Below are 12,263 nucleotides of genomic sequence, written 5' to 3' on the forward strand. Positions count from 1 at the left end.
ACTCAGCCATGTAAGCCTCTGCAGACTTTAATAATACTCTATAAAATTAGAATAAGATAAAGCAGGATTACAAATATTTATTGTCCCAAAAGTTTTTTATTTAATCATAAAAATGGTACTATTTGTTCAAAACCCACTTGTTTCACAAATGTGTTAACAGGACGCTGGACTGAGAAACTAGCATAAATGAGAATATTGGTTTAGCACAATACCATAAGGACAATTAATAAAGACAATTATTGTAACTTCAGATCCCCAATCTCATAAAAAAGTGCAGGCCAACAACCAAAACAAGATAAAACTCCCTTTAATATGCAATGAACCATTTTCAAGTAACCTTTTTTTTCTAAAGTCTCTTGGTAACAAAACAATACTGTATACAAACACAAAATTGCTACATTAATGTAAACAAGATATAAAAATGATTCTTATGGTAATAAAACAAGTATTTGTTGCAGATTTCCCCTTTTTGTGTGAAGTTTTCACGCAAGACCGACCTCCACCAAGCTCACGGTTAAAATTTCAAAAAATATTCATAAACAATATGGCAACGTAACATTCAGAACACCAATTTTTTTTTTCTTTTTTGTTTAGTTCGCTTTAGTCATAACACTCACTATCATCAGTGGTTTTGATGTTTCCAACTTACGGGAGGTGGAGTCTCATGTACACGTCATTGCCATGCATTTTTGATATTGCATTCAGTTACTTATACATACATTAATGTGTTATTCCCTGTTTTTCCAATTTGCTGTTTTGGTTGAGTGAAAGAGAGAGACAAGATTGATGTCTGGACTGTCAAAAGTCATGCAATCTGACCATTCTGTGAAAGTTTACATTGTGTTTGTATCTAACAGAGAAATTATGAAAACAACAACAACATGAACATTAATAGGTTGCATTCATGTGACATCACAACATTCGAAAATGCCTGTAGTTTAAAAATGAGCTGGAGGACAGGTCAGTTTAACTGTCAGATTGCAGATTTATTGACCTGGTTTATGGTTTATATTGCTGTAATTATGGGACCTACTCACATGAAAGAAATACTGGCAAGTTTAACATCTTCAGAAACCGATGCCATTATTCAACCCCAAGACGTGATTGTTGTCAGCTGGAGGGATTTTACGCCATTCGATTAATGTGGCAAGTTAGAACCAATACCAAACAAGTGACTCTGTAGTTCAGTGTCTGTGGTTCATAGGTTTGGATATTTCTACTAAAAACTCTGAATCTGCCAAAGAGGTACATAAGCTTCTGCCCTCCATTTGAAATTATAACATCTAAATTCTTGCACATGAACGCAACCTACTGAGGAGACTTGTACTAATAAACTGTGAACCTCTAAAGTTGACGCACTCATTCAAGGCATTCGTGACAAGGATCCTGTGCTGGCGTGAGGAGGAACGACGTGGCAAAATATGACCAATTTCACCAAAAAAGGATAATCAGTTTTCTTATGGAGATGTAGAGACGTAGAAAGTCATTGTTTTTGTATATGGGACTTGTAACAGCCTTTTGCACATCCTACCTGGGGTAGGGTTGTAGTTCATCATTTTTTGTTTAAAGGGGAACAAAGTTAAGGACAAAGACAAATTATTGAGAAAGAGGAGAAGAAATAAGTGCGTGGTAAGCGACAGGAGCTGGACTGGGACATGAGTCTATGACAGGATGTTGGACATGAATTCGTAGAATCGTTTGGAGTACTGCTCCGGATTCACCGTCGAGATTTCTGCCCCCGCCTGAGGAAATAAAGCAAACAACACATGTTGTATCAGCTGATGACTACATTTAGCTCTGTCCCTAAACCACTGTTAAAACTGATATTTTGATACATTTTGCTCAAGGGGACAAATTCCAAATGTTGACAAAAATTGGTATCTTAATTTGTGCAGTATTTAAAAAATTTGAAACTAAAGATATTTTCTAGTCCAGTTGAGATTTAAGTATCAAATAAATATGCCAGAATCAGATATTATTGCATCTATTAAAAGTAGTAGTATAAAATTAACATCCATATTATTATTGATAATTCCATATATTGCCCACCTCTAGCCTGAGATGTATTGTTTTAGTGAACAAGAGTCTAGATGGCCAGACAGACTCTTTTCATAGTCACCAACTATTTAGTAAAATGTCAAATTTTTTTAAATTTTCCAACTGAATGAAACCATAAGCAGGTCAAGTCTTGGTGTTTCCATGATCTAACCAGCCATACCCATATTTTGGGATTTAAAAAATCGTTACTACTAGACTCAATTTGAAACAGACTGTTAACGCTACATGTATTAAATAACATATATTTAATAGAAATTGATTATATAAAAGCAAACTGACCCCATGTTTCACAGTTTTGGCAGCATGTGCAGCTTTTTTCTTTGCGTCATAGTGCGTGAGGATGTCGATGATGGCCATGAAGTACACCTCCTTTTTCACAGCTCCTGAAAAAAAAAATAGCATTTTCACTTTTGACCCTTGAATCAACAGAAATCAGCCAAGCATTAAACAACAATCTATGTTTGGTCTACCATGGATGCTTGCTGCATTTCAATTTAAGTTAAGTCTACTGAGCTAAACCCAAGCCACAGCAAAAAGACTCACACATGAGTGAACCAAGATGTGTAAAAGTACAAAGTTTGAACATTGCTAGTACACAACAGGGAGCAATCTAGAATTAAAATCTAGAATTAAATTAAAAATATTTAAAGGTGCTCTGTAAAAATGTTATTGCCTTGACTGGGGTATTCCTAATGGCATGGAATGGCATTAAACAAATTTATCTCCACGTAAACAAACAGATGACACCACTGAGCCAAATTATAAGTCAGATCTGTGGAGAAGCGACCCTGCTTACAGAACGCATATTTTTCAAAATAAAAACATCCGTGATTGAACAAAGGCATCCCATGTGAATACATTTTGTACAAAAGTGAAAAGTAATTATGGATTTTAAAAACTTAATATAGGTACTAGTCCTGTCAAATATCAGTTCATGTCCACAGCAGCAACTCAATTTTTGGTATTAACAAAAAACATATAGGACAATCCCCATCTAGAAGCTACCATTTTACTAGCATCCTGCCCAAAGTACTCACCTTCCTGGCTCTTGATTGCGTAAACGTCCACAGAGGGGTCGAACTCGCCGGGGCCGAAGAATCCCCCACAGTTCAGAGGATTCCCAGGGCTGTCTGGAGGAGTCCCAAACGAGCCGGTCAGAGCTCCGCCCCCCATCCCATCTGCCTCATACTCGTCCTCCTCCCCCCCTGCCTCCACGTCCATCTCCTCCTGCTCTGCCCGCTCCACGTCATGTATGCCCACCAACAGACTGTAATCCATGATCTTTAATGTGGCCAAGAACTGCAAGACATAACAAGATATGACAAATCTATTTAGTGAACTGATAATAGATTTTGTAGTTTTGGTGGTATTAAACTATAAAATGTATTATCATTCATTATTATTATCTTTACTATCTTAACTATTTGAAATTTTTGCTTTTCAATGGAAACCATAATACTGATCTTAAACAGCTTCATAACTTAATAAATGAGAAGCCCCACTTCTTCTTTGTGCATTTCACTGTAACAAGCAGCAAACCTTATGTATATTTGTTTTATTGTAGAAAAATGGCTTTGCACCATCTTTTTTAATCCTATCCAAACATGCATGAATCGATCCAAATACTACTTTGAATAAACTAATGAGGGAAGACAGTTTCTGAAAAAGTATAATTTTAATTCTTGATTTAACATCTTTGATATTAAAAGTGTTAAGAGTTACAGAGCTTCACTGGAGTCCACAGTGTCATGTATATTTTTATAAAGCGGGTTGATAGAACCTTTACTATAGTTTCAATTCAGTGTTGTTTCCTAAATTGTGGATACTACTTAGTTGGCTTTGTATGTCAGTATATGCACTCAAATTGTGTGTTGACAACATGAAAGCTGCATTGCGTAGCATTATATAGCTAATGGTTATCGAAGAAATCAATCCTGAAAGCTGTATTGCTGCATATTCTATGAACTGCAGCCTGGGTCTGGCAATGCCATTTCTAACCACTTGGGGGTGCTGTAGTGGGTGTTGTTCAAAGGGAATCCTTCACTGTCTCATCAAAAGCTGCTTTTGCCTTTAGGGAAAAAGCCAGCTGAGTTTAAAACAATACCACATGGCCTAGTTCCTACTGTTTATTTAAGAACTGTGGGAATTTTGTGAAAAGTAGAATTTGATTCAGTCAAGATGACACATTCACTATCCATCAATGAGAACTTTATACTGACTTTATATTTTATTATATGTATGTAAGTGTTTAGAAATAGTTCACCCTAATTAAGGTTGGGATATGAATTAAATGTTAATCAAGATCAAGATTCAGTCATTGCTAATTGTCACTGATCAACTCTGGTCTTTTTAATCAAGGCTTTACATTCCTCTTTGGAGACTTTAGATAAAACAAAATACTCAAAATGTAACTTAACTTTACCTTAAATGGGATAAAGGTACATTTGATATAAATAGGAATATCTCATTACACACAATAATATTTAAAATATTAGAAGACTCTTACCTCGACGTCACGTTTTAATTTGTCCAAAAATAGCTTCTTATTGTCATCTCCTATTTGCAGCTTATGGCCTTCATTCAGGAAGTCGTTGTCTTTAAAAGTGGGAAGTTCTTTAGCCTACATGAACAGGCGGAGAAATATGTAAACATTTACGACTTTGGTAAATCAAAATAACCATTTAGTTATAAGCTTTGTTTGACTTAAGTTTACATAATGGCCCCCTCATGAGTGAATCAAAGTTATCTTATCACCATCGTTGTACTAAAAGCTCGTACACTGGCAGTGGCCTAAAGCACACAAGATAAAAGTGCTGTTCTACAACAGTGGTGCTCAAACTTTGCCCATCAGACAATTACATACAGTATTTGGCTTTCAAAATACCAACTGTGGGCTAAAATGACTATTACTAAATAGGGACAAATTATATAACACTAAATCAGGAGTTAGGACTAAACTTATATAAGACTATAATCAGAAAAAAAATAGTTCACTTTTATTTCTTTATCTTATCTACTTAAAGGTACACTATGTAAGTTTTGTGATGGATCCGCAACCCACTTGTCTTCATGGAGAAGATAATATTCCTTTGCCTGGAATATTTAACAGTATGGAATTACCCTTTTCTATTTCCATGGAGACATGCAGGTGTCACCAGTAGGCCAAGTTACAGGTCAAAGCTGTACACAGGAGAACTTATTCGCAGCAAGAATGTTTACAAGGTATTTTTAGCACTTAAAACACCTGCTATTGATAAAATGTAAGATAGACGCAATTAATGCCATAAGGGTGGAACATTCCAGGCAATGCAATGACATTTTGTTGAAGGAAAGGAGGTGATAGACTCTTCACAAGAATCATACGTAGTGCATCTTAAACTGAACTGAACTTCAACCATATCCAAGCAAGAACTAAAAAACAGTACTAAACAAGAACTAACCTAAAAATAATAAACCAGGTCTAAACCAGGACTACACGTGGATTGATAGAGGACTAGAGCACATTAACTGGGACCTTACTGTATAAAATAAATCAAACTCCAGTGTACGAAAAGGAGTACCCAAACCACAGCTTGTTAACCAGTGTTTTAGTGAACTACATCTGCAGACTTAATTTAGATGTCATTTGACAGCAAGTTTGTCTCCGGGTGAGCTGGGGGCATTTATTTCTGTCACCCTGTTCCACCAGCTGTCAACACCAAAATGAAACGCACCTTTTCCTTGTCACTGGCTTCCCTTGAGACCGTAGATCCCTTAAAACGAGAAGAAAAAGAGACAAAATTAGCACAAGAAACAAAGATGAAGATAAGAATACAACTGCAGATATGTTTGCTTATTAAACACTTTTCCCTTGACAGCATCTTGCAGTGATGTTGGATGTTTTTGGTTTGTACTTGGCAAAGCATAAAGTGTTCATGGAAAGCTGGGAGTAATAAAATCTGTTTCGAAATAGAGTGCTGTTTTACACTTTGCTCCTGAATGTGAGAAAGCGGCATTTGTTTTGTGTCATTTTCGGGGGGCTGAGCTTTCAGAGAATCCAACAATGGCCCAAGCTCAAGGGACTGCGATAAACAGCTGCATCTGCTCTGTCATTTGGAGCAGAACGCTTCGTGCGCGCTCTGGGCTCCTGTTAGCAGCTAAAGTCAAACAAATATTTACCTCCAGAATAAATGTTGTTTTTCACTGCCAAGAGAAATGTGGATCTACCCTATTTAGTGCAATTTTCCTAGCCTAACAACCATACAGATATTTGCAAATCAAATGTTTGGTGAAGAGAAATCCTCACCCACGTATTTCTGCTTATTTTTCATTACAATTTGAACACAGTTGAGTGCAGCAGACTTCAACATTATGATTTTGCAAAAATAATTACTATATAAATGATCTAACAAAATGACTGACAATAATACCTTAGTCTTATATAGCACATTTCTAGACGCTCAATTTGGCTTTAAAACTCTGTGCATTCATTCATTCCACAGGTAAACTACTACTGTAGCCACAGCTGCCCTGGGCTAAACTGTGCCATAGGGCCCTCCAACCAGCAACACTCACGCACACGCCTATTTCATACTAGGTAATGTGGGTTAAGTGTCTTGCCTAAGGATACAACAATAGTTTTTGAAACTGGCGCCCTGCTGTTCCACCTGGAATTCTCAGAGGTCTCCCATCTAAGTACTAACAAAGCCCTGCCTTCTTTAGCTTTTAAGATCTGACAAGACTGGGTTTTGACAAAAATGGCAGGCCACAATGTACAGTATTTATGGGCCTTGAAATGTCTTTGCTTCTCTTTCAAATACAGAGCACATTAACTTGTATTCTACCCCTTTTACTCTATGAGACTCAGAAGATTCATACTTTCCCCAAATGCCCCTGACATGTTAGGGGAATTGGTGAGTCTTGTGGTTGTTCACACTTGAACAAATACCACATCAGCGTTGGGACGAAGCTGTAACTAAGTCTCGAAATAAACTTGGACTGGACCAGGACTACACAGGGATCAAATAGGAACAAACACTACGAATGCCCCCTTAACTGCCCCCAGTCAATGGATGTGAAGAGCTAGGGCTCGTAGTTAGGGTCTGTGGCTCCAGCACTTTTGTAATATGATATGTTACAATATGACATTATGATGGTCTATTATACTCAGACAAGAGGATTTTACTATTTAATTGCTGACATTTTCAAATCACAGTGTTTCTTCTCACAGTAATTTACACAAACATTTCCCCTGTGATATCTCTAGTTTAATTTAACTTTGCATGTTTGTAACCAGTTCTTATGAATGCACTGTTGTTTTTTTTTTCTTGTAAATATCCAAGTTTCCTAAACGGTGTGATACCTTGAGGTCATATTTGCGGTGCACAGTGAGGCGATGGCTGAATACATTCCTGGTGACCACCATGTAAGTCTCCACTCCGTCCACTGTGAGCCGGTACATGCCCAAGAACTGAGGGAGCAGCGTGTTGCCATGACACTCCACAATGAACTGGACAAAGAGGAGAGAGGGTGGGTGAAGAAACAGAGAAAGTGGGAGAGAAAAAGAAAGAGAAGGGGAGGGGGTTGAAGAAGGAAAAGAGACGGGGAAAAGAGTGGAAGCAGGAGGAAGACATAGAGAGAGGAGAGGGAGGGGAGACAGAGAGGAGGGAGGATAGAAAGACAGTAGAGAGGGAGGTAAAGAATAAGAGGAGTGAAAAGAGAGGGAGAGGAGAGTAAACTGATTAGAAATTGGCAGGCAGTACATTAACAGTGGTGGTGTTCCATTAAACAATATGAGATTATAGATAGCAATACACTGAAATAACTAATAAGATTGGGTCTAATGGCACATTCTATATATACATTTTCTTCAGTTTTTTTTTTTTATGCTAATCAGGCCATGTGATGAATCTTGCATCCCACATAACAGTAGTCCAGGATCAATTCCAAGTTTGTTAGTTAATCAAAGAATAGTATGAATATTTTTTTCCTTTCCCTTTCCGTTTCCCACATCTCTCCACTGTACTCAATCATCCCAATACAGGGTTCATGCAGCTTTCAGCAAATCAAATGTAGTGTTTTAAAAAGTTTTAAAAAGTGGTATTTCATCATGTCAAAACTAAGCAGGATGACGAGAATATATTCTTTACATTTTTGTATAACGTATGTGATTAACATGTCAAAATTGAATAAACCCAATATATTAGTGATTAACCTAAAATCTCTTAAATGAACTGTACATGAGCTGTACCTCTTTCTGTACCAATAGAGTCACATTTGTAGAATGTTCCAACTCAGTCAATCAACCAGTATAACTTTATTTATCCCAGAGGGGCAATCAAGCACACTGAGCAGTTAAAATATCATATCATTCTTACTCCACTCCTCTTGTTATTGCTGCCCCGATCGACTATCTACCTCCATCTTGTGGATTTCCCAATTACAAAACAACTGTTTTTGTTCACTATACATAAATATTCCTCTTAGGCATCTTTCCAACTGCTCTGCAGAATTTTTCAATCATGTTTGTAACAAACTTATACTCGGTAGAGAAAAATGTATTGACAACATGTCTCTGTCTAACACTAGGAATTTTGTAATGGTGATCATTTTGTGCCTTTTCTAGTTTAGAAATTTGCACAGGGCACTTCTAAACTGCTTTCTAAGGCACACCTGGCAAGGACCACTAGTGTTCTACAGCACACTGATTGAAAATCATTGCTATACTCTATAACACATTCCTGTCAGAAATCGATAAGCAACATCTCATTTACATTGATCATTTGATTGTCAGACATGCTAGGAACTAGCATGCTAGGTTACTTACAGGTTATTCGCTCACTTTAGCACTCACACAAAACACATTGACGGTCTGGTAAGTTACATTTTCACTTTAACATAGTGGACCAAAACAAAGAAACATGTGCTCAGTAGGTGCACATGTGGAGGGACTGTATTTTATCATTGCTACTGATCTAAAACAAGTGAGTACACATCCAAACACATGTCTAATATTTTCCTGGCTGTTTCTTACCCAGTGCAGTTGAACATACGCCTTATGTAAATTGGACTGCACGGTCACAAGCAGAAGGTATCGAGTACAAACTGGCTTCTCTAGATGTGATAAAGGGATCATCTCAATAGTACTTCCTGACTTTACATGCATTTAGAAAATTTGCTTTAATATGATGTGCATGCAAACATAGTGAGTGTGCATTTACCTGGTGGTATTTCTTGAGGATGTTGTGCATCTCGGCGATGTCCTCACTCGACACAGTTTTGATGACAAAACGATGATCGTAGCTTGACAGGAAGCGGTTCCCAAAGCGCCCCTGTGAGTCGCTGTTCAGGGGGGCACTCCGCGTTAGAGAGTTCTGACATAACAACACAAAAGCAGGACAATACGATCAGTCCAATGATATTTAATTCATGTTTAATTATTACATCGTCAGTGTTTCCCAATAAATTAGCTATAAATTAAAGGATTATTTGATTTATTTCCAGAGGTTTTGGACTGAATTTCAACTCATGCTTGGCATTTTTGTACAATATCAGTAATAGAAAATATATAAAACTTCTAATCCAAAAACATTCACTGTCACTGACAGACCTGAGAAGTTGCTAATACAAAACTTCTATGTTTACATGCACGCCAAAGGTCTGAACATTATTTGTTTTACCTTGTCTCCCAAACACTAGTACAGTTATTCTGGAAATCCACTAATTGACCCACACAGGCCATCTGTTGTTTTTCATCTTATTGATCAGATTTCTTTTATGCATGTTAATCAGATCTTATGGCTTATGTTTTTCATTTTCTGGTCATGCAAATGTACTCAAAGGGATAGCTTAACGATTAAAAGTGCCATTAAGTGACAATTCAAAAGATTCAAAAAGCATACTAAACATACTAGTGCCTTCACCATATCCTTCTTACACATTTGCAGAAACAGTCCTATACAGTTCTGAGTTCCTCTTGCAGTACTGACCTGGTAGTCCTGATCATCAATGCTGAAACGCTCCCTCAGGTTTCTGAACACCATGGGGCAGTACTCTTTGAACTTAAAGCGACTAGGCAGATTTTCTCTGGTGGACACAGACACAGGGAAAAGGATTTAGTGAGGCCTAATGATGCATACTAAGCAGCTGAAACAATAGCTGGCTCTCCCTCTCTTTGCATGTTTATAAGTCAGTTGTAACAACACATGATTACAATTATTTACAATGCTTTAAAAAGTAGAAAATTGTTCAGAAATACAGTTTACAGTTCAATCAATTGTCAATGTTAAAACAGCTTTACTTATTCCTTTTTGTAGTAGTAGTAATACTAGTAGCAGTGGTAATAGTAGCAGTTGTAGTGAAAGTAACTGTGAATGTAGTAACAGTAGAAGACTAGCAGTAGTAGTAGTAGTAGTAGTAGTAGCAGCAGTAGCAGTAGCATTATTTTGTAGGAGTTGGTCCAGATTATTTCTGATGTTTATAATATAGAATAATAATGCTGAAAAAAAAAGTCAACCAAATTCAAAACCAACCAATACTAATATTTTTTAAAAACACAAAAAATTTAAAGGCATCTGTTTTGTCAAAATCACACAATTTCCTCCAAAAAGACAGTTTGCTCTTAGTGGTAGGATCCACACATTGACTTGGCCATCACAGATGTAGCTCCAGGGGCTGTGAGCTCTGTTTATCTGATGACTAAGAAACACTCATTTGCATCTGATGCCCACAGCTTCACAGTGGCCATAGTGATTGTGTGGTTTTAAAATCCAGATGCACTTTACAGAAATAATGTTTACCGACACTCGATGTGGTCCAATCTTTTGTAATTACAGAAGACTCAGTAGGCATAGCTATTTTACATGCAAAGCAAAAACTTAAGGTGCACAGTGTAATTTTTCTAGTGGCGGTAACAACACTTGCTCGTCTCCATGGAGATGTCATTGCTTTGCCTAGAATGTTTCACAATACAGCATTAAACTTATCCAACACTGTGAAGACAAGCAACTAGGTCGATTTACAGGTCAGATCTGTGGAGAGATGGCCATGTAAGAATGCATGTCTTTCAAGATACTTTTGCACAATAAAAGCGCCTATAGTTCCATAAATGCCAGATGTTATATGCCATACTGTAGAATATTCCAAGCAAAAGAAAGGACATCACCATGGAGCAGGTGACATACCCTAAACCAGAAATGTTACAGAGTTCAGGTTTAATAACACAATCTGCAAAGGGACAAAAGAACACCAAACCTGTCATGAATTTACTTTGAAAGGGATGCACAATAGTCAATGTGTAGCATAAAGTAAAACTATGTAGAGGTTTTGTTGAGGTGTTGAAAAATGTGTGAAAAAAATTGTTAGCTAAGAGTGCTAAATAAATATAGATATTTACTGTGATAATAAACTTTTCAGGAATTGTCAGCCAAAAAACACATAATCACTTATATAAAGAAATCAGATCATAATCACTTCTATTCAGGAATCTTTATCAAATCTGGGACGACGGTGACAAAACCTGGACTTAACCAGGTCCAAACCAAGTCGACATCAGGACTAAATCGGTTAGTTAAACTCTGGAGTCATTAAGAGAAATAATGGTTTTGCATATTAATGGAACAAGCAAGATGAATCCTTATTTTGATTCCAGGTCTGGGTTCTGCAAGTTGCAATAAATGACAAGTGTCTGGGCAGGTCATATATTTTACCAATTTTCTACATTACAATTATACTGTAACATTTATAACAATAACTACACCAAATAGTATTCCTAATAAACAACAAATAGTGTATTAAGGATGATTTAGACTTAATACTTAATACACCTAATCCTCAAGTTACTAAACCTGACTCATTCTTAATAAATTACTAATAAGTTACTTCTTTATTATGAATTAAGTCTTTCTTCATGATTTATTAAGGTTTATTAAAGTGTAGTGTAGTAAAGTGTATTTGTGGTTTGCAGATTTTATAATGTGATAATGTTATACATCTAGAGTTTTAAACTTAAACTTTTGCCATGACATATCTAAATGGTAATCTCTCAAATGTTTAATCTGATCATTTCTACTAGTGCCTAGACCTTACAACTTGCAACAGAAATCATTATATTAATTTTAGCTGACCACCTTCTGTATTAAATATTATAGGCCTATGGAATGTTTTGGTGTCATCTATAACCCAGCTATAAAGTGTGATCCAGTTTTCCATTAGAGGCCTTCTTGTAA

General features: G+C 36.7%; 1 protein-coding gene across 1 annotated transcript; it reads right to left on the bottom strand.

Moving 5' to 3' along the window:
• Positions 1-291: 291 nt before the first annotated feature.
• Positions 292-10,402, bottom strand: LOC110173816 (phosphatidylinositol 5-phosphate 4-kinase type-2 beta). The gene is made up of 8 exons (XM_055165461.1): positions 10,026-10,402; positions 9,258-9,410; positions 7,400-7,546; positions 5,772-5,810; positions 4,565-4,678; positions 3,096-3,357; positions 2,338-2,441; positions 292-1,742 (listed from the first exon to the last, which is right to left on the bottom strand). Exons 1-8 carry the CDS (start codon positions 10,077-10,079, stop codon positions 1,662-1,664), a joined length of 954 nt encoding a protein of 317 aa, XP_055021436.1. The 5' UTR covers positions 10,080-10,402; the 3' UTR covers positions 292-1,661.
• Between the last annotated feature and the right edge of the window lie 1,861 nt (positions 10,403-12,263).

Source organism: Boleophthalmus pectinirostris, unplaced genomic scaffold, assembly GCF_026225935.1.
Source record: "Boleophthalmus pectinirostris isolate CB_2022bp ecotype Guang Dong unplaced genomic scaffold, ASM2622593v1 HiC_scaffold_773, whole genome shotgun sequence".
In the NCBI taxonomy this organism is placed as follows: Eukaryota; Metazoa; Chordata; class Actinopteri; order Gobiiformes; family Gobiidae; genus Boleophthalmus; species Boleophthalmus pectinirostris.

Coding starts and splice junctions, on each gene's coding strand:
- LOC110173816 (XM_055165461.1), bottom strand. CDS start 10,079: ATGGTGTTCAGAAACCTGAGGGAGCGTTTCAGCATTGATGATCAGGAC. Junction 3,358..4,564: donor AATTAAAACGTGACGTCGAG/GTAAGAGTCTTC, acceptor TATGTCTTGCAG/TTCTTGGCCACATTAAAGAT. Junction 2,442..3,095: donor CGCAATCAAGAGCCAGGAAG/GTGAGTACTTTG, acceptor TTTTTTTTTCAG/GAGCTGTGAAAAAGGAGGTG.